General features: G+C 42.9%; 2 protein-coding genes and 1 non-coding gene across 9 annotated transcripts in view; all 3 read left to right on the forward strand.

Annotated features, from left to right (window-relative positions):
• The first annotated feature begins 1,780 nt into the window (after positions 1 to 1,780).
• RBMX (RNA binding motif protein X-linked) lies at positions 1,781 to 17,086 on the forward strand. Of its 4 annotated transcripts, none has more exons than XM_071569056.1 (11): positions 1,781 to 1,844; positions 3,092 to 3,218; positions 3,411 to 3,517; positions 8,879 to 9,050; positions 10,119 to 10,235; positions 10,526 to 10,661; positions 10,778 to 10,903; positions 10,980 to 11,083; positions 11,586 to 12,824; positions 13,710 to 13,804; positions 16,119 to 17,086. In XM_071569056.1, the coding sequence occupies exons 2-9, from the start codon at positions 3,110 to 3,112 to the stop codon at positions 11,891 to 11,893; spliced, it is 1,179 nt and encodes a 392-aa protein (XP_071425157.1). In that variant the 5' UTR covers positions 1,781 to 1,844; positions 3,092 to 3,109; the 3' UTR covers positions 11,894 to 12,824; positions 13,710 to 13,804; positions 16,119 to 17,086. The 4 variants fall into 4 exon arrangements, with proteins under 4 accessions (XP_071425157.1, XP_071425158.1, XP_071425159.1 ...); XM_071569057.1 differs by having other exon boundaries at positions 10,995 to 11,083; XM_071569058.1 differs by having other exon boundaries at positions 10,547 to 10,661.
• On the forward strand, positions 3,267 to 3,340 carry LOC139678736 (small nucleolar RNA SNORD61). Its single transcript, XR_011699082.1, has one exon. It is a non-coding gene; the product is annotated as a small nucleolar RNA SNORD61 (small nucleolar RNA).
• Positions 17,087 to 19,719: 2,633 nt separating the features above from the next.
• Positions 19,720 to 26,141, forward strand: part of ARHGEF6 (Rac/Cdc42 guanine nucleotide exchange factor 6) — a 40,570-nt gene continuing 34,148 nt past the window's right edge. For 2 of the 4 annotated variants that reach the window (XM_071569038.1, XM_071569039.1), the window contains exons 1-2: positions 19,720 to 19,952; positions 20,969 to 21,052. In XM_071569038.1, the coding sequence (XP_071425139.1) occupies positions 19,788 to 19,952; positions 20,969 to 21,052 (249 nt within the window). In that variant the 5' untranslated portion in view covers positions 19,720 to 19,787. Of the gene's footprint in view, positions 19,953 to 20,968; positions 21,053 to 25,337; positions 26,064 to 26,141 lie in introns of those variants that run through there. The other 2 variants (XM_071569040.1, XM_071569042.1) reach the window with 2 other exon arrangements.

The following is a 26,141-nucleotide window of genomic DNA, read 5'->3' on the forward strand; positions in this document are numbered from 1 at the left end:
TGGTTTTGGACTTCATTTCAGCTTCTTCCTACAGCATCCAGAAACTCTGAACATCCACACTGGAAAGGTGATCCTCTTCAAGTATGTACAAGAGTCTAGAGCAGTGGTTGAGAGCTCCCTTCCTTTGTGCTCTCACCACATTTACGAGTGAGTCTGAAGCAATGTTGCTGCCTGCTTTCCCTAGCACAAAGAGCAGCTGAATGTCACTATCCGACAGAAGAGAATGAAAAACTGAAGATAGGAATAGAGTCTGAAGTTCTCTTATCTCTTATGCAGCTCTGTGACTGTAACAGCTCTGGGCAGTGCCTGTGGGATCCATAGACCCTGTGGCACATCCCAGAAATAAAGGTCTAGAGAACATGCGAGGGAGAACTTAGAAGTCTGGGTGGTGATTAGACTGGGTGACTAAGAAAACAGGCCTTGTTTACTATTAATATTAGTTTAGATAATCTACAAGTTCCTATTATGAAAATTAGCCAATTTTTGCATTCACAGATTTCCTACTAACTTTTCTGTTATGTTTAGCGAGCCAAAGAAAATCACCACAACTGAATCAGGTATAAATAATTAAAAACAGGAGTTAGTTGAACCAGTGCAAAACTGTGTGTCATCAATAACAGAGTTCATTTTAAACCACGCTTGTTTTGGTTTGCTGTAAGTCTGCAAGGAAGGGGCACTGACATGGACATGTATTAATCTGATGCCTTAGGATTTTTATGTATTTGTAGATTTTTATATATTTGTAGATTTTCATATAGCTGTAATGTTTCTCACACTCGAGGTAGCAGCTAAGTTTCTAATAGTTTCTCACAGTTTCTCACGGTTTGTGCCACATTCCTGAATCTTGTTTAACCGTCTTTTCAACAGACAAGATAGCAGCAAGGACACGTGTTTGGGGCACGTGCATCTGGACTGGAATAACAAGGCAAAACAAGATAGAAGGCCCAGCACCCTTGGAGCTGCTCCAATGGGGCAGTTCTGAGGATGGCACCAGGGTGGTACCAAGGGCAAAAGGTTCTCAGGTTGGGTTGTATGGATAAGATATGATAATTAAACAGTGTTTTAAATTTGTAAGAACCCTACACTGTGTACACACATCTGTATAATTTGTGCACCAGAAAGCTTTCATTAAAGAACTGCACTCTACCTATATGAATATTGTCTTGAAAGTTTTTTCCTTGATTGTAGGCAACAAATCAAACTAATTAAAATGCCTTTAAGGCTGTTTTAGCTGAACTGGGTTAAGCTCCTGCACAGACACTTCCCAAACTGATGCTGCTGTGAGGGATTTTGCTTCCAAAGCAGTGACAAACCCACTCCTTCACAGAATCACAGAATCATTAGGGTTGGAATGGACCTGTGGAGATCATCCCGTCCAGCCCTTCTGCCAAGGCAGAGTCATCTGGAGCAGGTGAGACAGGAACGTTTCCAGAGAGGGACACTCCACACCCTCCCTGGGCAGCTGTTCTTGCTCCTCGTTCTCTTGCTGAGCATCACCGCAAGGACTCTGGCTCCACGCCCCCGGCGGAGCTGTTCCTGTGCATGAACTGCTCCCATCCCATCCCATCCCATCCCATCCCATTCCGTCCCGTCCCTTCCCATTCCATTCCATCCCGTCCCGTCCCATGCCCATCCCGCCCCGTCCCCGTCCCCGTCCCCGTCCCCGTCCCCGTCCCCGTCCCCGTCCCCGTCCCCGTCCCCGTCCCGACCGGGCCTCTCCCGCCCCCTGCCGGGCCGGGCGCCGCCGCATCCGGGACTCGGGCGGGCGGGTGACGTCACGCTATAAAGCGGGGCAGCGCCTTTGTTCGCCCCCATTGCGCAGTTGCGGCTCGGCGCGGGCGGAGGTGAGTGCGGCCCGCGGGCCCTGCGGCGGCACCGCTGGGCGATGCGGGGCAGGGCCGGGCCCGGCCCGCGTGGAGGGAGGGCGGGAGGGAGGGAGCCGCGTGGTGCGCCCATCGCTGCGGGGCGGCGGCGCGGCCGGGCCTGTCTGTCGGCCCCGCGTAGGGAGGGTGCGGGTCCGCGCGGGGCGGCGGGCGAGGGGCGTCCCGGCGGCGTCAGGCGCGGCCGCCGCCATTTTAGGTGCGGGGGGTCCCTCCGCATCGCTGAGAGCGGGAGCGCGGGCGGCGGGCGCGCCGGGCGGGCGGCTCGGGCCGGGGCTCGGCGGCGCGGGGGGTGAGGTGAGCGCAGGGCCGGCCGCGGGCGCGGGGAGGGACCGGAGCGCTGCCGGCGCCCGCCGCCATTTTGTGGCGGGGCCCGAGCCCGCCCGGGGTCCGGCGCCCCCCGGGCCGTGTCCGCACGTGAGCCCCGCACGGCCCGGCCCGGCCCCGCCGCCCGCAGCGCTTTGTCCCCACTCGTGTGTGCGCTGTGTGTGTGCTCTGTGTGTCTGTGCCGGCCCTTCCCGCCACAGCCCGCACACACGCGGGCAGCGCGGGCCCACGGGCGCCCTGCCAGGCAGCCAGGCTTTGTTTCAGCTCGGCATTTTTTCTTTTTAAGCTCTCCTGCCCCCGCCTTGCTTTAGGCCTGGCACTGCTGTGTGGAACTGCAGTGATGGTCTGGTGTCTGTTCAGGCTCACGTTGTGTGGGCCAGGAGCTTTGGCATACGCTCGGTGTACCTGAAATAATACAAGGAATGAGCATAATTTGGAAATACTGGGCCAAGATGCTTTTAAAAGTTAATGATTTTATATTACTAAAACATATTAAGTAAATTTCTTGAAACATCCATGACGAGATTTAAAGAAAAGGAGTGCTAGGATTTCTTTCCATCGAGGGCAGAAAGAACAGCACCTCAGAGTTTTCACATTGACCAATATTATTGATATTAACAGTGTATTGTTCCACTTTTTAAAAAATTAAATATTTTTTAAACACTATATAATGTGAAGAAATAACTGAAGGCAATACTACTTCTGGTTGCTTCCATTACACAAGAACTGTAATTTTTTAATATAATTTATCCCTTATATCTCTTAATTATCATCTTCTTCAAGAAAATTTGCTTTTACATTTGTGGGAAAAATATTCCATGAAGTGGCCTGTAAGTGTCTGTTGCAGTTTGATTTTGTTAATAAGAACCTTGTTCTTTTTGTAGGTCATTTACTGCATCAAAATGGTTGAAGCAGATCGCCCTGGGAAGCTGTTCATTGGGGGCCTGAACACAGAGACCAATGAGAAAGCCCTCGAGGCTGTATTTGGCAAATATGGACGCATCGTGGAAGGTAAAGAGAAAATTATTTTTAAAGATAATTATAAAAACAAACAACACAGCTGTGATGACTTTTTTTGGCGTTGATCGTCTGAAATGATGGCGCTTACATGTCCTCTAAGAAGTTCTGAGCTTAGAAGGGTAAATAGAGGTGAAGTGTTCCTGCCTAATTACAGGAAAGGGTAACGTGACTTTGTTCCTGCAGTGCTCTTGATGAAAGATCGGGAAACCAACAAGTCCAGAGGGTTTGCGTTTGTCACGTTTGAGAGCCCAGCAGATGCAAAAGATGCTGCCAGAGACATGAATGGAAAGGTAGGAATTAACACCAGTTATGTTGTTGTTGACCAGCAGAATTAGTCTTTGGGATAAATTAAGTTGTAATATAAGTTGGAAAGACAGTGGATTAGAAGATACTGGAGACTTTAAATTTGGTAAATGGTCTCCATGAAGCTGGAATCTTTCTCCTGATCATGGATTTGACAGTAGAAAGTGAAGTCTGGCTGTCAGTTGCACTCTTTATTGTTTTTAGTGGGTGATGGAGGGCTTTTTAGTAGTCAGCTCTTCATTCTTGCATGCCTTTAGTGTTTCGTTTGGGTTTTTTCTTTTTTTTAATCATACTTGAATGTACTGTGTTGAATACTCTTCAGGGAAGCGACTTACTTGAAAACTGTTAATGGTTCCCTTAACATGGGTTGAATGTGACTTCCCTCATGTGCTAGAAGAGCATTGATGAGCTCTCTGGCATTCTGTGGATAACAACCTGCGTTTGTGAGTTGCATCCTCAGTCTGCTGAGCACGTGTGAGGGGTGTCTTTCCAGTTGGTGGGGAACAGCTTTGCAGTTCGCCAGCAACTGCATTTGTTTGTTTACACCATATAATGCAATGGTATGTCTTTAAAAGGAAGTAAAAGTGTAATGTGTGTGTAATGTTTGTATAAATACAAGAATTTGGAGCAAAAGTTCTGAGATCAATACCAAGATAGTTTGTCAAAGAATTGCAGGCTGCTGTGTCTCTGTTGTGGCATGTTTGAAAAGGCAGATCTGAGCTGGCAGCTTAATGGTCACCAGCTGCTCATCTTCCTGGCGGTGCCGCCTCTTGAGGCAGTGAAGGCCTTCTTAGTTCATTGGAGCTTCAGGCTCTGGTGTTCATGCACACTCTGAACGGTTCTGGTGAGGTCACTGCATTGGCCCTCTAAGATCTCTTGAGATGCTGTTCCTGTAAGGTGAAGGAACCTTGACTGATTGTGGTTGATGGACTCTTGGGGGTTTGATACCTGTTTATCTGGTTAGCACAAGACATGGAGTGAAAGAAATGTCAGTTACTGCAGTCAGTAAGTAAAGCAACTTTGGGAATAAGAAAATGAGCTGTAGTGTTCATGGTTAACACAAATAGAAAAACTGCTTTGATTTGTGTTACAGCAGGCTTTCTGATTCGTGTGCTGATGTTTCTGGATGCTTTAGGACAACCTCAGGACAATTAGTGTTACTTTCTGTGAAGACTTGCTTCCTTTTTAAACAAGTTAGTTTCTGTCAAGGCAGAGAGTGACAAATTCAGATTATGTTATTTCTATACCAGTATCTCTAAAGGTGCTCCTTTTATTGAATTTATTTCTCTGCTGTGTAGTTTGCCTAGTTCTGAAGACTGTTTACTGCTGTGCTCAAACACTTAATTTCCTCTGAAATAGTCGTTACTCTGAACCCTCACATGGGATAACTTCAAGCACCAATAGGTAATTGTCAGACTGAAAGGAATTCAGTCACTAGTCCTAAGTGCTTGTGGAGTGCAAATGAAAATCTCTGAAAAGAATTACCAACTGTTCTACATCTTGAATGTTGTGCTCTGTGTTTGGTCACGTTGGCAACATTTGGGAAAGTAAGGCTTAATAAAGTAGCAAAATGAGACAATGTTTGTGGCTGAGGTAACGTCTGCTCGTTCTGGATTGCGCCATCTGCAGCACTGTCAAGAAATGCTACAAAGGACTGACTGCCTTGTGGATCATCCTTCCCATGGTTTTGTTTTCAACATTAGATCTAGAAGTAGTTTCATCTGCTTTGAAATTTGAACAGCTGTAACAGTATGAAAACAACATCCTCAGTTGGCATTTGGCCTAGAATGTCCACTGGTCCAGCTTGCTTTGACCATGGATATGAAAGATGTTCAGGAGGTGGTATCTCATCCTCATCTTCAGAAAGCCTTCTGGACAACATGCACTGCTTGTACTCTAGAAAGACACTACAGTGAAGGTTTGAGGAGGAACAGTGTATGAGACCTGCTGTAGGAAGAGATAATTGTCATAAATAATAGCCTGAAGTTTCTCTGCCCATTTGGAAAGGATGGATTGAAGCATTCTTGAGACTTCCAGGAACTTTGGAAGCAGCAGCAGAAGCACTGTGTGAACTGCAGTTTAAGCAGCCTGTAAGGAGCTGGGTGACCTCTCTAGCCAGGTGGAAAAGTTCTGTGTTGCCTGTGTGTTCCTCATTCTGTCATCCCAAAGGAATTTGAAGTTTCAGGCAGTAGAAGAGACTGACTCCAATACATTCTGCAAGAGTGAATTGGCATTGATTTTTTTAATTTTTTTTTTTTTTTTTTTTACTTTGCAAGTGTTCATGAAAGTTGTGTATCCAGCGTTTAGCACCTTATCAGGGCTGGGGGAAGACAGAAGGTTGTGTTTCATTCTAAATTAGGACAAGCACAGTCATCTCAAAGCTTGTTTTGAAGATTCATTTCAGTCCTGCAGAAAGAGATCAGCAGAATTTTTGTAGAGGTGTGATGGAGATTTTTTACTTCAAGTTACCTTGTCTACAGAATTGGATCAATGTTTTATCATGTCTGAGCAGCACAGAAGAAACGTGCAGTGCTTTATCATAGCAGATTATCAGCTTTCTTTCAGAAGAACATGAATTCATGGCAGTGAAGTCGCATCCAGATGTCACGAAATGCACCTGCTCACTTGAACACAGGTGTGGATGTTTCCAAGTCTGGTGGTCATTCAGTTCGGAAGGCTGTTGTTGTGATCTTCTGTTTTTAAATCCTTAGGATGAAATGGATAATTAAAGAGAGGATATGACCTTAGGGGAAAGATCCAGGACAAGCCAAAGAATTAATTCCAGTGTAGACCTGCCAAGCCAGCTGGTCTGTTTTAAGAGGATGGAAGCAACTGCTGAGATGCAAACAGCATAAACTGTACTGAGCACTGCAGAAGGTTGGCTTTGTCGAACTGACGGAAAGTGTCTCCTGTTCCTTTGGAGAAGAAGTGATACAATTCTGTAGAAGCCTGGCCTTAAATTCATTTCATGAATATATATGGTGAAAGGAAACCCCCTCTGTGCCATCATGGAGCATGGAAAAGTGGTGGAATCACTGCAGCATCAACAGCAAAATGATCCATTGCAGAGGAAAGCCCTGTGTGGTGTTAGGTCCAGTTTCATGCAAATTTCTGGAGATTATTTGATTTCTGCCCCACTCCCAAAACTTAACAAATTTCACTCCTCGTTTCTATTGGAATGTGAAACAGTTTGCAGGACAGTTCTCTAGTTGTGTTTGATTAAGGTTCTCAGACTCACAAAGCTGTACAGATTGTTCATGCCACATACAGGAGACACTTATTGCCAATATTACTGTCTGTAAATGACTTGTATCTTAAATTATTTTTCATGCATTTTAGCACCAAGGTGACTCCACTTTCTGGTGCTCATACCAAAAATGCTACTATAACACTCTGAGTCAAGGCTATAAACAGCAACTAATGAGTATTCATGTTGACAGCTGGTGCTTTGAGCTCATTGAAAAAATTCTTTGAGCTGGACTCTGAGTTTTATCTGTTTGGTGAGATAAGACCTTTCTTTGAGCAAAGAATCTGGAAAATATTGTCCCCTCTGCTTTAAATAAAATAGGACAAACTGACAACCTGGTTAACAAAATTATTTTTGGACCTAATGAAATGTCTTTCTGGAATGAAGGCATAGCTTTTTAAGACTTGTTGTGTAATGCAGTCTGCAAAGAAACCTGTGTTTTGCCTAAGCAAGATGGATAAGGGCAAGGCAGAAAGAAATAGGAGGAGAAATAAGGAAAACTACCTCCTACATAAAAGAAATTAAATAACCTGAACCTAAGCATGCAGGTTTTCAGAACCCATGCTAGCAGAAGGGGATGGTGTTTGCTTCCTAAACTTAAAAAACAAGCTGTCATGAATATGCCATGAGGTTGAGGACAGCAGTGGACATGGTGGTAAAGATTAAAGCTTCAAGTCCACTGTTCCCCTTTTGAGAACAAGACATCTTTCAGTATGAATTATGATGGCAAAACAATATGATACAAACTGAGAAGTTCCAGTGATCAGAGGTACTGATGCTGCTGGAATGTTTCAGCCTGTCATGCCAAAAGGCTTTTTGAGGAACCTGCTGTAAGTAAAATATTTTTATTGTCAAAGCCAAGACCAGTATGATTTTGCTAGTATATCTTTTTTTTTCCTTCACAATGGATCAAGTTGGACCTGTGTGTGTATACGCAGGTTTTTCAAACAGTAGCTACGACTTCATGTGGTGGCAAAATACACGAGCTACTAAAATGAATGGTTTCAGAGAGGGCCAGATTATGATGGAGAACAAAAAAGATTTGGTATTTCAATAAAAAAAATCGGTTCAGATTAAGACATTACCAGCACTCATGTTTGTCTTCACTTACTGCAGCAAAGAAGTGCAATAAACAACACTTCCTGCCTGATAATTAATTGGTTTTCAAGGCAGAGTTAAATACTCAGTTGCTAAAAAAAAGGAAACTGTGTTTGCCAGCATAGGTGTGCAGTAACCTAATTTCAGCAGAGCCTTGCAATTTGCTTATGCTATAATTGCCAAACATGTGGTGCCTGAAAGATCATACAGAAATTTGATTAATTAGGTTGAGTTACTCAACATGTGTTACCACCTGCTCATGTTTGAGGTGTAATAGTCTGCAGAGCTCCTGTTATTGCATGTCTGTGTACCAGAAAAACCTTCCACTTCTGTCATACAAAAAACCCCAACTACACAACAGAACACAGAAACAAAAATAGCCCAGCCACAAAGCACCTCCACTCTGGAAAAGCAAGTAATAGAGTAAATTGTAACGGTCACCTTGTTGCAAACCCAGCTTGAAACACTAGAAAAAAGGGGTGAATTGTCATTCTCAGTCTGCTGTGTAGATGATGAAATTACTTCTAAATGCGTCAGTGATCGCCGTTTTATCAGGACATCAAGACAATGTACTAAACGGCCTCCCCATTGCCAGAAATCCCAACTGAAGCTAAACCTTCAGCTTAATCCTGTAACTCCTGGTGCAGTCCTAGTTTGGTACAAAAGTACGTGGCAATTGAAAGTAAATTGTAGATCCTATTTCATGTTTCATTTACAGAATAAATGACGTGGGGCTGCCGTAATCATTGGACACTTGTGTTTTCACTCAAAGTCGTTTCTGATGCTGCTCTGTATTTTTTTTTCATCAATACCACAAGAATGAAGTACTGTAAAAATTGAAATTAGGCCCAACATGCTGCTGAGTACTAATACTGAAGACTGAAATCAATTCTAGAGTTGCTCTAACTTATAAAATGGAAGCCCTGTACTAGTGAAGCAAGAGGGGCTTGATTTAAGAAATACAAACATGACTGAGCAGTAAGTAAAGCAGCTTCTTCTTTAGTCATTAGATGGGAAAGCAATTAAAGTGGAACAAGCAACCAAGCCATCCTTTGAGAGTGGTGGTAGGCGTGGGCCGCCACCCCCTCCCCGAAGCCGAGGTCCTCCCAGGGGCCTCAGAGGCGCAAGAGGCGGCAGTGGCGCAAGAGGACCACCTTCAAGAGGGAGTCACTTGGGTATGTATTGACCTCTCTCATTATATACTTGGACAACATACAAGACAATCCCATTGGAAGATGACAATAATCCTACTGGAAAAAAAAAGTCAAAACAGCCGAATAGTGCACTCCTTGTTCTTTGTTAAAATGATGAAATACGATCTCGGCAGTGTAGTCAAATTTTTGATTAGGCAAGTACACCTTAAGAAAAGTCTTTCAAATATGAAGATTCCTTTCTACAACTAACACTCCACTTGACTTTTACCTATGAAAGAAATGCAAAACTCCTGCCTGAACGTGAGAAAGGAAGCTTTCTGGTATTCAAGTTGAAAAAGTGATTCTCTTCCACTAGGGAAAGACCTTTCAGTCTTACTAGCAAGAGGACTAAACTTTAAAAATGCTGGGGCTGATCCTTCTAGATCATAGTGGGAGTTAGGGCAGCTAAGCCTTGTGTGTTATAAAATAGTGTGTTAAGTTAAAGCTTTCTGGAGTGGGACAATAGTACATTGCTTGATACTGGATATTTCTTAAGATAACATTTATTCAAAGTTTTCAGTATCAAAACAAAACTCGCTTAAAAGAACAAGCAAGCAGCACCTGAGGTACAACAATAAAAGCTGTAATGCAGAAAAAAACTTGGAAATAATGAAACTTAGCTCTTGAAGAGTCTGTGTAGTAGGTTCTACAGACTCAGTAGTGCCTCTGTTCCCTCTGTTGGCTCTTCTCTAGTACATCTTCCCAGGTGGCTCTTGTCTTCTGAGCACAGTAACTTGTTGAGCATTTAAGCTGTAACTGATTACAGATATCAGCTGTCTTTTCTCCCTTCTGTCACACCCTGTGGCTTTTGGATAAGTTCTAAAAGACAGTTCTTGACAGGAATTTAGGCTGTGGAAAGCTGGGCTCGCAGTTCTGCCAGCAGCATTTAGTAGTGGCTAGAAGGACAAGGCTTTGAGATCTAATTTTAGAGGTTTACTTGTTGATCACATAGTGGTAATAATGGCACTTGGGTTACTGTAGTTCAGGGTTTAGGGTCGTTCAGGTGAGTATCACAGAAATAAAAAGTTGGTTCATGGCTTATTCTTCCAGGGTCTTCTCGAGGGCCCCTTCCCATGAAGAGAGGTCCTCCCCCACGGAGCGGGGGCCCTCCACCTAAAAGGTCTGCACCTTCTGGACCAGTGCGCAGCAGTAGCATGGGAGGAAGAGGTAAGGATTTTACAACTTCATTAGTTGCTCAAGCTGATGCAAGTCATTGATTCTAACTTGAATCTGCTGTAAGATAAATTTTTCTAATTATTAATTCCTTTCATACCAGTATAATTTTGCAGCTGTAGGAAACAACTTGATCTGATTTGAGTATGTTCCTTCTTGTGCTGCTTTTCAGACTGTATAAGCAGAAATGTAAAGTGTTGTAGGTTACAGAGATACTTTTAAATTGCTTTAATAAGCAATCTACTGGAGTCGTCTTTATGGCTAAATGCTAATTAAGTTGAAAGATTTTGACTGTTTCACTTCAGCTCCTGTATCACGTGGTAGAGATGGTTACGGTGGTCCTCCCCGCAGAGAACCAATGCCGTCACGGAGAGATGTCTACATGTCTCCAAGAGATGATGGCTATAGCACTAAGGATGGGTAAATTCTTTTTTTACTGTCTTATTTTGGTGGGGTGTTTGTTGTTCAGAGAAGAATCTCGGTTCCTGATCTCTGCAGTGTGACATGGCTAACATGGCAGTTCTTGCTCTTCATAGTTATTCCAGCAGAGATTACCCCAGTTCCAGGGACACGCGGGACTACGCGCCACCTCCACGAGACTACGCGTATCGTGACTACGGTCATTCCAGTTCTCGTGACGAATACCCCTCCAGGGGATATAGGTACCTACTGTTGGATTTTTCTCCCTCTCACCTTGTTCCTCCTGTGATGTCACTGATTTGTACTAAGTCTTAGCAGTCTTTCCTCCTATAGCGACCGTGATGGATACGGTGGAGGACGTGACAGAGACTACTCAGATCATCCAAGTGGAGGCTCCTACAGAGATTCATATGACAGTTATGGTAAGAATCCGTTTTGAGTATCATGTAATTTTACAGGTGACATAAGATTTGACTTCTACTAGGTTGCTTGTGTTTTAGAGGGAAGTGGCACACTTTTTTTCCCCTACAGTGAAAGTACTGTTGTTGGTTATCATTTGATCATCTTGTTAAATAAGCTATAAGCTAAAGAAGCAAAGTCTACAGTTCAGAATTGCAACTGTCTCTGGAAAATGTGGCTGAGTTTCTTCTCTAAAATAACGAGCTGTTCTGGAATACCCAGTAAAGAGCCTACCTGAATAACCAAACACCGTCTTCATTCCTTCAGAGTTTTTAAATCCACTCACTGCCTGATATGCAGTCCCCACTTTAAATACCATTAATGTGGCAGATTCTATTAAGAACATCTCAATGCATACAAAAGAGTAGCGGTAAACATTTAAATGCAGCAATTCTGTAAATTCAGATTGAAATTGTTCTCTATAACTTATGGTGTTGCCGTATTACCTGACCATTGACCCTGCAGGTAACTCACGTAGTGCTCCACCTGCACGAGGGCCCCCGCCATCATATGGTGGAAGCAGCCGGTATGATGATTACGGCAGCACTCGAGATGGATATGGAAGCCGAGAAAGTTACTCAAGCAGCAGAAGTGATGTCTACTCAAGTGGCCGTGATCGTGTGGGAAGACAAGACAGGGGCCTTCCCCCATCCATGGAAAGGGGCTATCCACCTCCTCGGGATTCTTACAGTAGTTCAAGCCGCGGAGCACCCAGAGGTGGTGGCCGTGGTGGAAGCAGATCCGATAGAGGTGGAGGCAGAAGCAGATACTAAAAACACTCTTAAACTTTTGGACCAAGACAGATTACTTCTCAAATGTGGAAGTTGTTCTATCTTTACTACCAGAGGACTACTAAAAGAAAAAGTTGTTTTTAACCTTTTTTTATTGTTGCCTGTTAAGTTTTCCCCTCCATGACTTTATGCTTTTGTGAGGAAAAGTTCAAAAAATGTTTAATTTCATTTCAAAATTGTTAACATTTCTTTCAGAAAGCAGATGTTAAATGTATAAACTTGAGCTGTGTACTAGTGTTGTAATTTTCAAAGTAAAGTTTCCCTGAAATGCCACACTTCCCATCTGATTTTCGTCATGAATGGAACAAGCAGTTCTTAAGATCTTCCACACAGCATGCAACCATCTGACATGGAGGTGGATTGTTCTACATGTTCAGCATCTCATTTTGAAAGTATTCCTTGTGATTTGGAGGGTGGTGGGGATGACTCTACATAAGGCACAGTTTTACCTAGAATTTGGAGTCAGTGTTCCCAGTTCAAAATGCCTTCAGATCCTTGTGTAAAGAAAAAGGATTTCATTCACTTAATCCAAAACAAGCAAGTGGATAATACTATTTTCTGCCTTCCTCCTGTTTCATGGGGAGTTTACAAAGTTCTCCCTTCCAAATAAGTCATGTACATGTAAGTCAGCTACAAAATACTGTTTAAAAAACCAAAACCAGACCCCACAAACCATTGACCAGTTCCATCAAAGAAGCTGCAAAACGATGCTTACTCATACTTGTTTCAATTTGCAACTCTGTAGTGTTTCACTTTTAAAGGAACATCTTTGATTCCAAAGGAGAAAATAAGATAAGCAAAGAAGTCTTTCTCTCCAACTTCTCAAAGGCTTATGGCTTCCTAAAAACAAGTGAATCTTTCAGCATTCCACAGCTGATTTAAAGCATCAAATGCCTGTGAAACTGCAAAGATGGTAAGCAAAGCAAACTAGTTTTTCAGTCTAAGTCAAAATTAAACCAATTTACATTCCTCTAGTACAGTCAGACAAGCTGCATGTCATGGCAATGGAAGTGCTGTCTAGATTTAAAAAAAGAAAATAATCTCCAATACATTGGAAATTCTCCAAATTCAACATTCTTCTTGGATAAAAACATTTATGGCACCAATTTCAAAACTAAAGATGCAGCTCACTGTAGACAGGATATTGCCACGCAGGATTGGGAGGGGGTATTTTGTGCCCAGTATCTTTCAGTTGAGATGCTTAAAAGAGGCTGCATATACAGTATTTCAGTAAAATTAAAGCTTTGTGAAGTTAGGAATTTGTTTAGATTGACAATCATCCTGACTAGTGGGAGTTTGAAGCGAGCCATTGCAAACTTGACGTTTAGTTGGATGCCTGACTCTGTTTGGTTTGGCACTGCATTACAGGGATACCCAGTGCATGTGGCAGAACCTGTGCAAGTTGTTCTGACTCTGGTAAAGCCACGAAGTTACAAAAGATGCTGTTGAATATAAAAAACATGAAGACCTCCAACTAAAAAACAAACCAAACCACAAACCCCAAACCTTTGTTACTACTGTTTAGTCCTCAGTAAATTTTGTCACTCAACTTATGGATTTAACATGGCAATGCACCATTGAAAAGGAATGAGAATCCATAAGCCATGCAACTTACCTCTAAGACATTCCAGTCCATTCCAAGCCAGTGAATCCTCCACCACTTAAAGAAGTAGTAAAACTTGCACCAGAGTTATCTGCAAACCTAAGCTTGTGTCATGTTCTTGAAATGGGGGGAAGCACTATGGGTTGACTTGTGCTGTAAAATGTATTTTACTCAGTTTATTGTATCTTCTCTTAGTTGCAGGGTGATAACTTCTGGAAGGTGCTGCTGAAGTAATGCTGGTTCATCTGTGGTGATAGCAGAGATAAGTGATGCCTGCACCAGTGCATAAGGTAAATATTGCAGCAGTGTAATAGCTGGAAGGAAGGTTCTGTTTGTGGGTTTGAATGGGCCTTCATATCCAAGTAATGTTTTTGAGTTCTGTCTGAGTTTTACCAGGGGAGGTTTAAATAGGCTTTGTAAGCCAACCAGTTGAATGGCAGTGAGAGACTGCTCATCTGCAAAGATGGGTCCAGTTTGGGTCCAGCTGAGCAAAGCTATTGACAAACACACCTTAAATCATGTAGCAGAGAGAACTTAGTCTGTGAATTCTTACTGAGAGTGAACCATAAAAATCTGAATTGTAATAATTATTACTACAAACATTTAATGAATCTTAACCATGCAGGATGAGGAATTACACTGAGTATAATCTTGGATTAGGAATTATTTCTGAAGAGGTCCTTGGATTATATTAGACTTTAGACATCTCCAGAACAGTTTAAAGCTGTAAACCAGCTGTGTTTCATGGCTCTGAATTCTGCCCTATTAAAAGACTTTATGTGGAAGAGTGACTCTCTTTTGTTTCCCTGAAAACACAAGGGAAAAAGAAAGTGGTAGTGGCTGTAGTGCTAATACAGTTTCTCAGAAAATGCAGCTTCTCTATTAAATAACTGTTAGTTAAAAAATTGAAATTACTTCTAATGTGTAAAAATGTGATTAAATGGTGTACAGATTGAAGCATAAGGACAAATACCTTTTCCAAGAGAAGTATTTAGTTAAGAAGCCTGTGTACTTTTTTATGTCAGTTTTTAATCAGTCTGTAAATGTAAGAACCTATTTTGCTGTTACTTGCAAATTCTACTTTTAAGAACCAACTTCTAAATGGTGAAAATTAAAAGCTGTGGTTGGTACAGTATTGTTTTATGTGACAAATGGTCATGATTTCAGGGAATTCCCATCTTGTGAGAAGGATAGGTCCTGTTGTACACTGTGTGACTTTTGTAGCCTAAGCTGGGTTACAATTTATTGTTTTTGTAGAGTCTTTGCAACAGCAGCTACATAAATGTGCAGTGCCTTGGTCACAATGTGCCAGTTATGTTTTAAAAACACTCATAAACTGCTGCTGTTACTTTGATAATGAAGGAAAAATACACTTTGTTTTAGGGTACTAGATTGAATCATCCCAAGTATTTTCTGTTCTGAGTCAAAGAAAGGATAGAGTTAACCAAAATAAAACCTTGTTGTCCAATTGGCTTTTTATTTTTCTGTCACTTGATAAAATTTCAACCCATAAATGCTGCCCTTGTTTTTGTGTTCCTCTTAAATGTGACTGTTGAAATACTTAAGTTATAATTCCTACTGAAAGAGCACCATTTGAACTATGGCTGTCTCTTTAAAGATGGAAAAAGCTAACATTTTTCATTCAAAAATCACTGATGGCACTACTGTGGCACTAAAATGGATTAGGGAAATATGTCTAAAAGTAGCATTTCTCCTTCACTCCCCTTCCAACCTGCAAATGACTTCCAGGAGTCAGTTTTTAAATTCATAGTTTGAAGCAGATGCAGATCACGAATCTTCTAATGAGATGGAATACTGGCCTTAATGCATGGCATCCTGGGAGACTCTAAAAGATGTTTCCAGATCGCTGTATGAGACTGTGTCAGAATGTTTTCAACTTCTTTTGTGTATGCACCTCAATTCTCTCTGTCAGCTGGGACGGTGAAGCTTAATTGCTCCTGACAAGTGAAAAGGTTGTTCTATTTTGGAAAAATTGAGTGTTTTTTTTCAATTTGCTAACTCTATTTTGGCCGTGTTGTGATTGATACAGGTATCAAAGACAAAAGCACTCTTGTATCAGCCTTCTCTACAGATTATTTCCAAATTCCTAACAGACATGCTCCCCATGTTTAGGGAGCAGTAAATAAACCCTAACCTTATGAGAAACCAGGATGTAGTTGTACTAATTCAGCCAGCTGTTTACCTTTCCTTGATCACAAGTTTTATTTAATTTATATTATAGCACGTTATTATGTACAGATTAATGCCAGTGTTTATACCAGTGTTTTACGGGACTCATGAGTATCATGCTGAGTTTATCAAGAGCTGGTGGGATTTTGTGGTGGGCAGGGTTTGGAGTGGGAATACACACAGAACTTTCAGAGGCTTAACTTGCCCTGGAGAGAGTGTTGTACAAGAAGTGTGCATTAATACAAGTGTTTTGCTTATTGTAGTTAACTGTTGATGTGCTTTCATACTGTTGGGACAGATTGAATGCAATCCAAATGTATTCTTTATGTATAGAAAAACAGTTCCAAGATTATTTAGCTTTTTTTTTTCTCTTGGCTTCTAGGAGGATACTAACTTGTGTTTCCTTTTTTATAGTCCTGGTGACGAAGGTGGCAGTGCAGCAGTGGATGTGCATTGGAGAATGGAAGGATGTCAAACACCACTGATACAGCCTGGCTTTTGAGTGTGGTGTTGCCCACCATTTGTTCTAGAGGGTTGTGTTAGCATTCAGGAGTTGCCTTTGAAAGTAGCACTACTGATCTCTTGGATACACAAAAACATGTCCAGTGGAAGCCGCCTGGTGTCTGACATAGCTGGCATCATCCCAGAGCCCAGAGGGAGAGCCCGTTGGGTGGGCAGAGCACACACAACAGTACCTTGTGCAGCAGAGAAATACTGGGGTTGCCCTTCACATGTGTGGTTTCCATTTATGCTGAAAACAGAGGAAGTTATTCAGAAGTGAGTCTTGGTCCTCTAAAATACAGAGGACTAAACTGTTAAAAATTCTTCTTCACCAAGAAACCATTAAAAGTTCTACTATATTCCTACATTATCAGTTCTGTCCAGGCCTTCTGGATGAGAGAAGGCAAGTGTTGATGTATTGAGACAATGTTAGTGATAAATCCCCAGAATAATTAGTGTTCTGTATGTAGTCCAGGCAGCACTGCATCCCTACAAGTAGGTGCTTTCTTTGAAACTCTGCCTAGGTTTTGATGCATTTTTATCTTAGACACATGTTGTTATGCCAGTGTATGTGTGAGGAATCCTCAGGCACTGGTATTTCATGTAGAAAACTCTTCAGATTGACTGAAGTACTTTAACAATCATGGATCATAAATTTCTACTGACTTTGGTGATAAAGTGTTTTCATCTAAACAATATTCAGTTCATAATGAGTAGCTAAAGAAGAAAATGCATACCTTGTCTACAATTTAAGTCTTTGGGTTTTGGGATGAGAATATCACTTTGAACTTTATGGGCTGCAGAGTCTAGGAGTGAGTACATAGCAGATGGGTAGAATTGCAGTATTTCCTAGGGCTAATAAATTGACTATTAAAACATTATGGGGTTTGGCTTTTTTGTGAAATAAAAAAATGCCTTGCTCAGAGACACTTTAATTGTGGAAAATATTACTGGTGTTCTGTCTTGGGGGATTATTGCTACCAAGTGGCCTCTGTATCTCTTTTTCAAGGAAGAATAACATCCTACATAAATGCCAACATGGCAGCTATCTTAAGAAAACAAATGCCTGCCTCAAATGCTGCATAATGAGAATGTGCCCCTGCTTTAAATTACTGGGGTGTGTGCGGAGTCAAACTTCGTAATTGAAAGCCACTACTTGAAATGTGTCAGGAGATGCTGCTGCACACAAATATCCCCAATGTTCTTTGTGTTGGCTGTTTTCTCTCTGCTGGGAAAAAAGTAAATTACATAAACACAAGTGACTGAGGAGAACCACCCAAAATGGTTTTTGATCATGTGACTGGTGTTCTTAACTTGCTCATGTTGCTGTGCTGTTCTTGTGTGTGAGGTGTCAAGAATTGCTTGATAATTGGCTACAGGACACATGCCCCCTTTTATTTTTACTTTTTAAATAACACTGCTATTTAGTCATCACTGGTGTAAATAAGGCTGCAAATTATGTAACTAAGTTGATGGCAAGCGATGATTGACAATTCACTCAATTTGTCCCTGTAAGCAAATAACCAAAGTTGATGCCTTTCCAAAGACCACACCGGACACTGTTCCTTCCTTTGTGGTTCTGCCTTCATACTGTGGGTTTGCCACAGGATTAATATCAGTGGGGAGTGGGGGAACAAGGTGGAGTGTATTTAGGTGTGTCTTTCCTAAGATGTAAGGTTGGTCTTTGAGCGACTAATCACAAACTCACAGACTTTGGGGCTTTCTGTATATGCACATCGCCGAGTCAAGTTACTGGTAAGTGTTCAGGATGCGGGAATTGTTTTAATTGAACCATTGACATCTGCAGCAGCTGGATGTGAAATAGTCTTGAGACTAACCTTGGTCGTCTACTCAAGGTTTGCTTTAGAGGAGGGAGTGGGTGAAGTACCTTGGTGTTAGGTTTGTGCCCCTGACTTCAATGAAGTAGGTGTGCAATTCTCCCACTGTTGAAAGTATTTCCCTTGTTCTTCACATCAGAAATTGCTGTGTTCTGATGAGGTGACTGTAGTATCTTCCATGTCCAAATACTTGTCACCAGTTGATAAATGAACATTAGCAGTTGTCTTGCCTACTACAGATTTTTAAGTGGAGACTGCATGTCTCCACTTTGTGAAACACTGCAAAAAAACCCCAACTTCAAAACAGTAGTGCTCATCAAACTTGGAAAAAGGAAAAAAGCAACAAGTTTCAGTGGGTCATAATTTTGAAATGTTTTGCACACACGGATAGTTGTAGATGTGCCTCACCAGAGAGCAGTGACTTGGGATTGAGCCACAGCCAGTTTTACGGTTCATGCTGGCTGCAGGCTTGTATTAATGAGTGTTTCCACACAACAGAGAACTGGAACTCATCCCCAAGTCCTGAAAAAGATCAGAGGTGTGTCTAACCCTGAAAGGGCAGATTGGATGTATTGGTGGCTGCTAAAATGGCCCTTAGGTAGATCCAAGTACCAGGCATAACACCTGGAAAAAGAAACACGAGTCCATGTACATTTCACTGTGTCCAATTTATCCTTCTGCTGCTCCATTTCTCCCTGTCCTTTAAATCACAAACCTAAACAGTTTGGGATCACTGATCCTTGAAAACTGTTCATTCAAGTAACAGCATGAAGAACTGGCTCAGAATGTTACCAAGGAATTCTGGTCTCTAGGAAAATTTGTTCTGTTGGATTGCTTCAATCCATGATGTTCCAACTTCTTTGGCATCGTCAACAGAATTGCTTCATTTTCCATCTGTTCTGGTGAAAGGACAGTTAAGATGACTGGACTATTCTGAATTGCTATTAGGAGTGATGGTTAATACTGCCCTGAGCAAGGTGGAAAACTGACGGTACTGCCTACAATGGATGCTGAAGAGCTGATGGAAAGGGACATCGTAACAGGACAAATGAAATAGCTTTGGATTAGTTAAATTTCTGATCTTTCTGAAGTTACACAGATATTTGACAGATAGTCATCTTGCAAAAAAATTTTGGATTAAGTCAGCACTTGCACACAATAGTTGAAAAAAAACTTCTTGCACGTAAACAGCATGATCAGAATTTAAAGATCAGACTGTAGAAATCTATATATAAAGGGCAGTTTTAATAATTAGGTTTGCTACATAAAACTGAAGATGCTTATTTTAAATTAGTGTGACAATCCATCATCAGTGTGAATTTAGTTTTAACACTAAATAAATCTGTTTCTTTGGGCAATAACCCCCATTCAGACCCAAGTTTACCAGGTGATAGGTGCCAGCTGCCACATGGAGGAATTCCCTAGGTGAGGTATTTTTGGTGGAATGAGTATTCACATAATAAACTGCTTTCAACAATGTTGAAAATGTCTGGTTAAAGAACTGCTTTCTCCATCACTAACAGAGTGCAAGAAATGGTTATTTTAAAAAGAGTTTCTTACCTTAGAGGAAGCACATGTGCTTCCTAAGATTTGGTGAGTTTCTATGCCAAGCAAAAAAAAAAAAAAAAAGAAGTAGTTTCACACTTGGGCTGTGCAAGCAGCAGCAGAGGCAGGAAGGTGCAATCACGGATGTGGGTTCCAGTGCACTGCTGCACAGGACGGCACCAGCGGCACAGCTCGGGCGATGAATCCAGAAGAACAAACCGTAACGTGGCTTATTTCACTGGGAGTCTTAAATTCCCCTAAAAAAATAGTAGATGATCCCGAGGAGTTCCTGAAAACTTCTCTGAAAGATGGAACCGTGCTTTGCAAGCTCATTAATCGGCTTCTTCCGGGATCTGCAGAAAAGGTAACGCTTTCTGATGTACTTCACTACCCTGAGACAGACTCTGCCCTGGGCATTTTGGGTCTGGTTTCCTTCAGTGAAGAGAGCAAGGAGCTTCAGAGGGATAAATGTTATACATTTAAGTTTCTAACTGACAGCAAAGTACAATTGTAGCCTTTGGTTGTTTGATTTTGCCTACATCCAGGAAAAAACCCCACAAGGTTGCAGTTGACTGAGTTACACGTGTTCGTTTGGTGGCAGGAAATACTGGGCCTACCAGAGATCAGAACGTCTTGGCTTTGAATAGAAGGATATGCAGTTTGTCTGTATTTACGTAAATATCATTAATTATGACTGTAAATATATTCACTCTTTCAGAACTCTTGCTGCAAAATGCTTTGTTAGTCAGGAAATACACTGGAGAATAAGCTTAGGGCAGGAATAAACAATAACTCTTGCATCTGTGCCGTTTGATCTGTCCCAAGGCCAGCAAATCCACTGGTGCTGAATCCATGTGAGTGCCTCCTGTTAACAGTTTCACGAGGTGTATATTCACAGTACAAAAGCATGATAAGAAACTGCAGGAGAAAAAAGGGAAGGAGCCCAATAACAGATAGGAACTGGCAACACAGAAGAGAAGCTGTTTAATTAAAAAAAGCATCACTACAACAGGTTCTTCACTCTATAAAGCAGGAGCCATTATTATTATGCAAAAATCACGTTTGCCAGCTCCTTATCTTTTGCTCACATGTGGTGGTTTGGGGCAGTGTGTGTTGGTAAAGGTCACCAATTTCCCACTGTCACTTAGGACACTGTCATATGTTGAGATTCAAAACAAGATGCCGACCATTTCGATGTATTCATCACTTCCTCCAGTGGCTTTCTTCCTGCTTCGACAGCTTGCCTGCCACCCCCTCCCGCCCCCTGAAGAAGCTTCCCTAATTCAGTATAAAACGCACATGTCAATATTCACGCAGGCCTTCTCCACACAGGCGACACGAGAGGTAATGCAATGAGCTCAGTGGGTTTTCTTTCTTTAGTATTGCCTGGAACCTAAAAATGAAGCAGATTGCATCAGTAACATTCAAGAGTTCCTGAAAGGCTGCGCACTCCTGAAAGTGGAGGTAAGTCAGCTTGGGTCCTTTCCTTTCTTGTCATAACTTGGTAGTTTAATCAGCCTTCTGAAAGGAAGTCAGATATCAGAGGGACTAAGTCAGTATCCATTCCTCATCTTTTGTATTAATAACATAAATCAGAGCATGGGTAATTTAATATTCTGTCTAGAGAATTTGGAAAGGGAGTTTATTGACTGTGAGCTTAACAGATTCCTTCTTGTCTTTCTAGACAAACCTAAGTGCTCAGACAGACATAGGTGCAGCAGTACCAGCAGGTCTGTCTAAAGAGACTTAAACCTGGACCTGTTTGCATTTTTTTATTATTAGAGGGAAGGAATTGCAGGGTTTTACCCTTGCTTTAATAGAATGGTGAAATACTCTCAATACTGCAGTGTTTTTCATCCTCTTGCAACTGTTGTGTGAGATTCTGCCAAACACATACTAAATTGTCTAAAGACAGGTTTTCAGTGACTATTCCCGATACTGTCTATGCTGATTCTTATGCTTAAGCATAGCTCGTGTTTGCACTGTCAGTCTAAATTAATCACTTCAGAGTTAAGCTAATTTTGCCATCAAATTTTTTACTATTTTTATATGGACTTAAAATTTAAAGACTTTTATATCACACTTAAATTCCTACAGTAAACTACTGTAACCAAGAATCATCACTGTCTCATTTGAAATATGCTCAAGATTATGGAAAAAAATATTCTGAAGGCAAATTCTGCCTGAAGCAGGGACAGCATCCTTGGGCATTACACAGAGTATTCATGCACCACAGTGACAAAGTCCAACCCGCAGTAGTTCCTGCATTTTTCCTTTGAACATCTAAAGAAGCAAAGGGCCTTTCTTCTCTTCAGAGATTTTTAGCTAAGCAGCATGGAAATGTACTCATTCCAGAACTGTCTCCCTAGCCTGTTGTTTCCCAGTAATGCATTTCTCGAGCCTGCTGCAGCAGCCTAGTTTTAAGAGCAGATATATATAGAATCCCTGAAGGCCTATCGCATCAGAAATCAGTTGTTGCCAGTCCTGTGGTACTGACCATGTGATTTCCTCCATTTTTCTGAGAGTTTATTTTTCTATTTGCAAACTGATCATAGAATGGTTGTAGTAGAATATATTTTTAAAAAGTAAGAATATTAGCTAAAAGATAGGGCAAGGGAATAGCCCTCAAGTGTTGTGCTGTACCATCTCATAGTTTTGAGAATTTGTTCTTCAATACTGCAGTCACACTTCACAATTTTCAGATACTCAGAACTAGCAACAATGTGTGTCCAGCTCTGGGTTGTTGCTCTGATCCTCCATGTGCCTGTTCTTTGGCTTTAATAAATTTAAGGTTTCTGATTTCATTTGTCTTCTGATTTACAACCCACTTCATCTTTGAAATATTCTGAGCCTTTAGTAACTTTTTCCTTCATGCTCATGTGGTTGCTTGACTTTGCTTTGAGAGGTGACCTCAAAAGCTGAATAAAAGCTCAAATCTCTCAAGTTCAAGTATAAAGTTTGCAGTGAAATGAAAATTATTTCTTTTTTTTTTCCAAAATATTGCCATATTAGAATGCCAAGCAAAGACAGGAATTTTGCTTCTTCCTAGCTCCTCTCTGTAGCCTCAGGCAGAGGAAGGCTCGAGGTAGGACAGCTGAGATGGTGAGCAAGACATGGCACAGGCAGAGTGCTTATGCTTCCTTCTGATTCCTCCTGTGTTGCCAGCTTTTCTGAGTCCTCTGAAGGCAAAACTGGAGGAGACAGGAAAACCCTCTGCCATCTGTTCCTTCTAAAAGCCTGCCCTGTTTGGATGCTCTTGGCAAGGAGCCTCTAAGGAGCATGCCTATGGATGGTCCTCCCTCATGCCTGATCCCTAGTTTGCCTTGGAAAGGGCCACTGCCCTTCAAAGGGGGGGTTGTCTGCAGCACTTTTACTCTGGAAGCAAGTCTGGAGTATCAGAATAGGCAGGGAGCTTTCTGCTTCCAAGATCTATCAGCACTGAAGTTGCAGGGGTTGGATATTATGTCTAAGGAAGATGAGCATAGAAAAGGGAATCTCTTCTGCTCCAGCAACCCAGCCTGAAAAAGGAGTAACATCAGGAAAGGTCTTGGCTTAAAACAATTGAATTCCCTGACAGCCATCCTGCTGCTTACCCAGACCTCGTATTTGACAATAAAACCCTGATGATTCTCTCCAATTCTGTCCTTCTCCAAATGCCACAGGCAACTCTTGCTTCTCAGATATGAACAAGTAGCCTGGGACTTGACCTGAGCCACTTCTTCTGTCTTGAGACTGACAAGTGCATGCTAAGGTCAAACGTTCTGTTCCTGTTGCAGATGTGAGCAAAAGAGGATGTTCTGAGGAAATTGAGAGCTCACAACTTCTCCTCTGGATACTGACTTATACAGAAGGGCCTCATCATTTCCCTATCCTGAGGAATCTCAAACATGATATTAGCATCCCATCCTAGAATCCTGGGGCTTTATTGTACTTTGCCAAAGCAGTTGCTGCCTTCATCCTATGCCTTCAATTTTTTTTTTGTAGTAGATGTTTGTGCAGCTGCCATTTGGAGCTGAATGCACACCCCTTCCCTGGGCATTGCTGGCATGCAGGGAAGGTGGTCAGTGTGGAAGGCAGGGTTTCCAACAGTTTTTATCAGAAACCCAAGTCCCACCTTCCACTGAAAAGATACTGCTTGCCAATCTCTTCCAGCTGGAGGGAATACAAGGAGGTTACTCCTGCAGAGCTACACATATGCACTTCCCTCCTACCCTTCTTTGTTGTCCTGGTAACTCAGTCTTAGGAAGTGGAAGAAAGACAGTGAGGCAAACAGCAACTTCTCTTGTTCTACAGGAGCAGTGGAACATTTGGACATAGTGGACTTTTGGACACAGGGGAAGAAGGACACTCTGTGACCTTCCTGCTTTGAGTTGGCTCTATTAAGTTGAAGGAGTTCTACTGGCTGGTGGTACGAGCTGGAAGAATCTGTCTCATGGCAGGGTATGCATAACCAAACTCTTCCTTAGCTTCAGCCCAGGGCTGAAGGCAGCAAACATTTGCTGCTTCATATGTGTTAGTCCTAAAAGAGATGGCAAGCAGGGGAATCACCACCTCCTTCTAACCAGGCAAGTGCTGTAATGAGGTGAAACAATGCAAATGTGTCCAAAATTTTCCAGTTACTTTTCAGTGGTAGAATTTGATCTAAGTTAAAAAAACATCTGTCAATCAGGCTTTTCTAAGACAGAAGACTAGGCAAAGGACATGGACACCTCTTTGGAGTTTAAGTGTCCTCAGAGGATTCTTTCATGGTTTGGCCTGAGGAACAGTGCAGATAAACTGACTGTGCTTCATTTACACTGTGGCTTCAACCTCTTGAGTTGTGTATCTGACTCAAGATTTGCTCCAGTGCCAGCTGGGTGCAAGAGAGTTGAGGTGGATAGTGGAAGGCAAAGGGTTCTGCCCTGGTGGCCAGGTGGAGTCTAGCATACAAGAGACAGGGAAAAGATCACGAGGAAAGAGAAAAATCATAGAAAGCTCCTGGCCTAGCTTGTTCTTGAGGACATGAATGGGAACTGTTTCCTTCTGCTCTGGACACCAGCGTGCATGTAACATCAGCTCAACAGCTAAGCATCATTTGCTGCTGAAGAAGCACAAGATCTTCATTCAGCAGCAGCATTTTATTGGTAACACAACCACAAAACTTCTGGCAAGGTGCTGAATTTTGTAACTAAGAATGGTATCTGCATGATAAATCAATAGCTGGATTAAATCTGCTGCCCAAGTGATCATAGAGCATGCAGCGGGTTGTTGCCTTTGTGGGCAGCTGAGAGGCTACTTCTCCTCTTGGAGGTGCTTGCAACCTTCACCTTCAACTGTTTGTACCTGGACTGAGGGTGTGGGAGAACATAAAAATCATCACCCTCTTGGGTCCTCATCCATGTGCTCCCAAAACCTGCTTTGCTTTGGCTTCGGTCCAAAGCGACATTACCTTTCCTAGCTGGGTAACATCAGAAGCAGGAGCTCCTGCACAGCACTGACCAGCACAAGCACTGGGGAGTGGGTCTGTCTGAACTCAGGGTGCCCCAGTGTTCCAGAGACTCCAACTCTAGGTGCGGGGTGTATTTCTGACACCCATGTCCCTGCATGGGGTTGGGATCTACAATCAGGCATCACCCTGGATGTCAGTGCTGCATTCCCTGTTCATGCTGCAGCCTGCTGCTGTGCTGAAGTGTCTGGGGATTTTCATGTTCCCTGCAGGAGAATGTTCCCCGAACAGATGGGCACAGGCAGCAGAGCCGCCGCAGCGAGGACATGCCGTCTCCGAGCATCCACTGCCTCAACTGAACTGTGCCTCATCTGCGGGCCCTTCTGCAGCTCTTCTCTTCTCAGTACTGCAAATCTGCTGCAGTTACTGCTTCAATAGCCTGGATATTCCTTCCTTGTCCCATCCTTTCCCTCTCATTTTTTTCCTTTCCTTTTTCTTTTTTCCCTGTTTCCCCTTACTTTCCCCCCTTTCCACTATTCCCTTTTTCCTTTCCCCTTTCCTTTCTGTTTTCTCTTCCTTTTTTACCTCTCTCCTTTTTCCTTTCCTTTTTTTCATTTCTTTCTTTTCTCTTCTCTTACCCCTCTTTCTTAATTCACTTTCCCCCCCTTCCCTTCTCCCTTCTCTTCCTTTCCCTGATTTACTTTTTCCCTTTGCCTTTTCCCTTCCCCTGGCCTTTCCCTTCTTCCCTTTCCCCTCTCCCTTTCCCCCTTCGCCATCCTCTTCCCCATCTCCCGGGGCCGCCCGGCGCCTCCCGCCCGCTGCCGGCGGAGGGAGCTGCGGCCGCACGGCCCGGCCCGGCGCGTCCCGCAGCTCCCGGCGGAGCGGGGCGGAGCGGGGCGGCGGCACCGCCTGTCACTTCCCCTTCCCTTCTCTTCCCTTCCCTTCTCCACGCCGCGATCCGGCTCCGGGTCAGATCCGCAGCGGCCGCCCCGCAGCACCGCCCGGCGCCGCCGCCATGCCCCGGGGCTGCGCGCCCGCCCGCCCGGCACCGTGAGTACCGACCGCGTCCGGCCCCGCCGGTCCCCGCCGGGTGTCTCCGGGCAGCTCTCGCGGGTGTTACCCCCGCGG

The sequence above is a fragment of the Pithys albifrons genome, chromosome 14 (assembly GCF_047495875.1).
Source record: "Pithys albifrons albifrons isolate INPA30051 chromosome 14, PitAlb_v1, whole genome shotgun sequence".
Classification (NCBI taxonomy): Eukaryota; Metazoa; Chordata; class Aves; order Passeriformes; family Thamnophilidae; genus Pithys; species Pithys albifrons.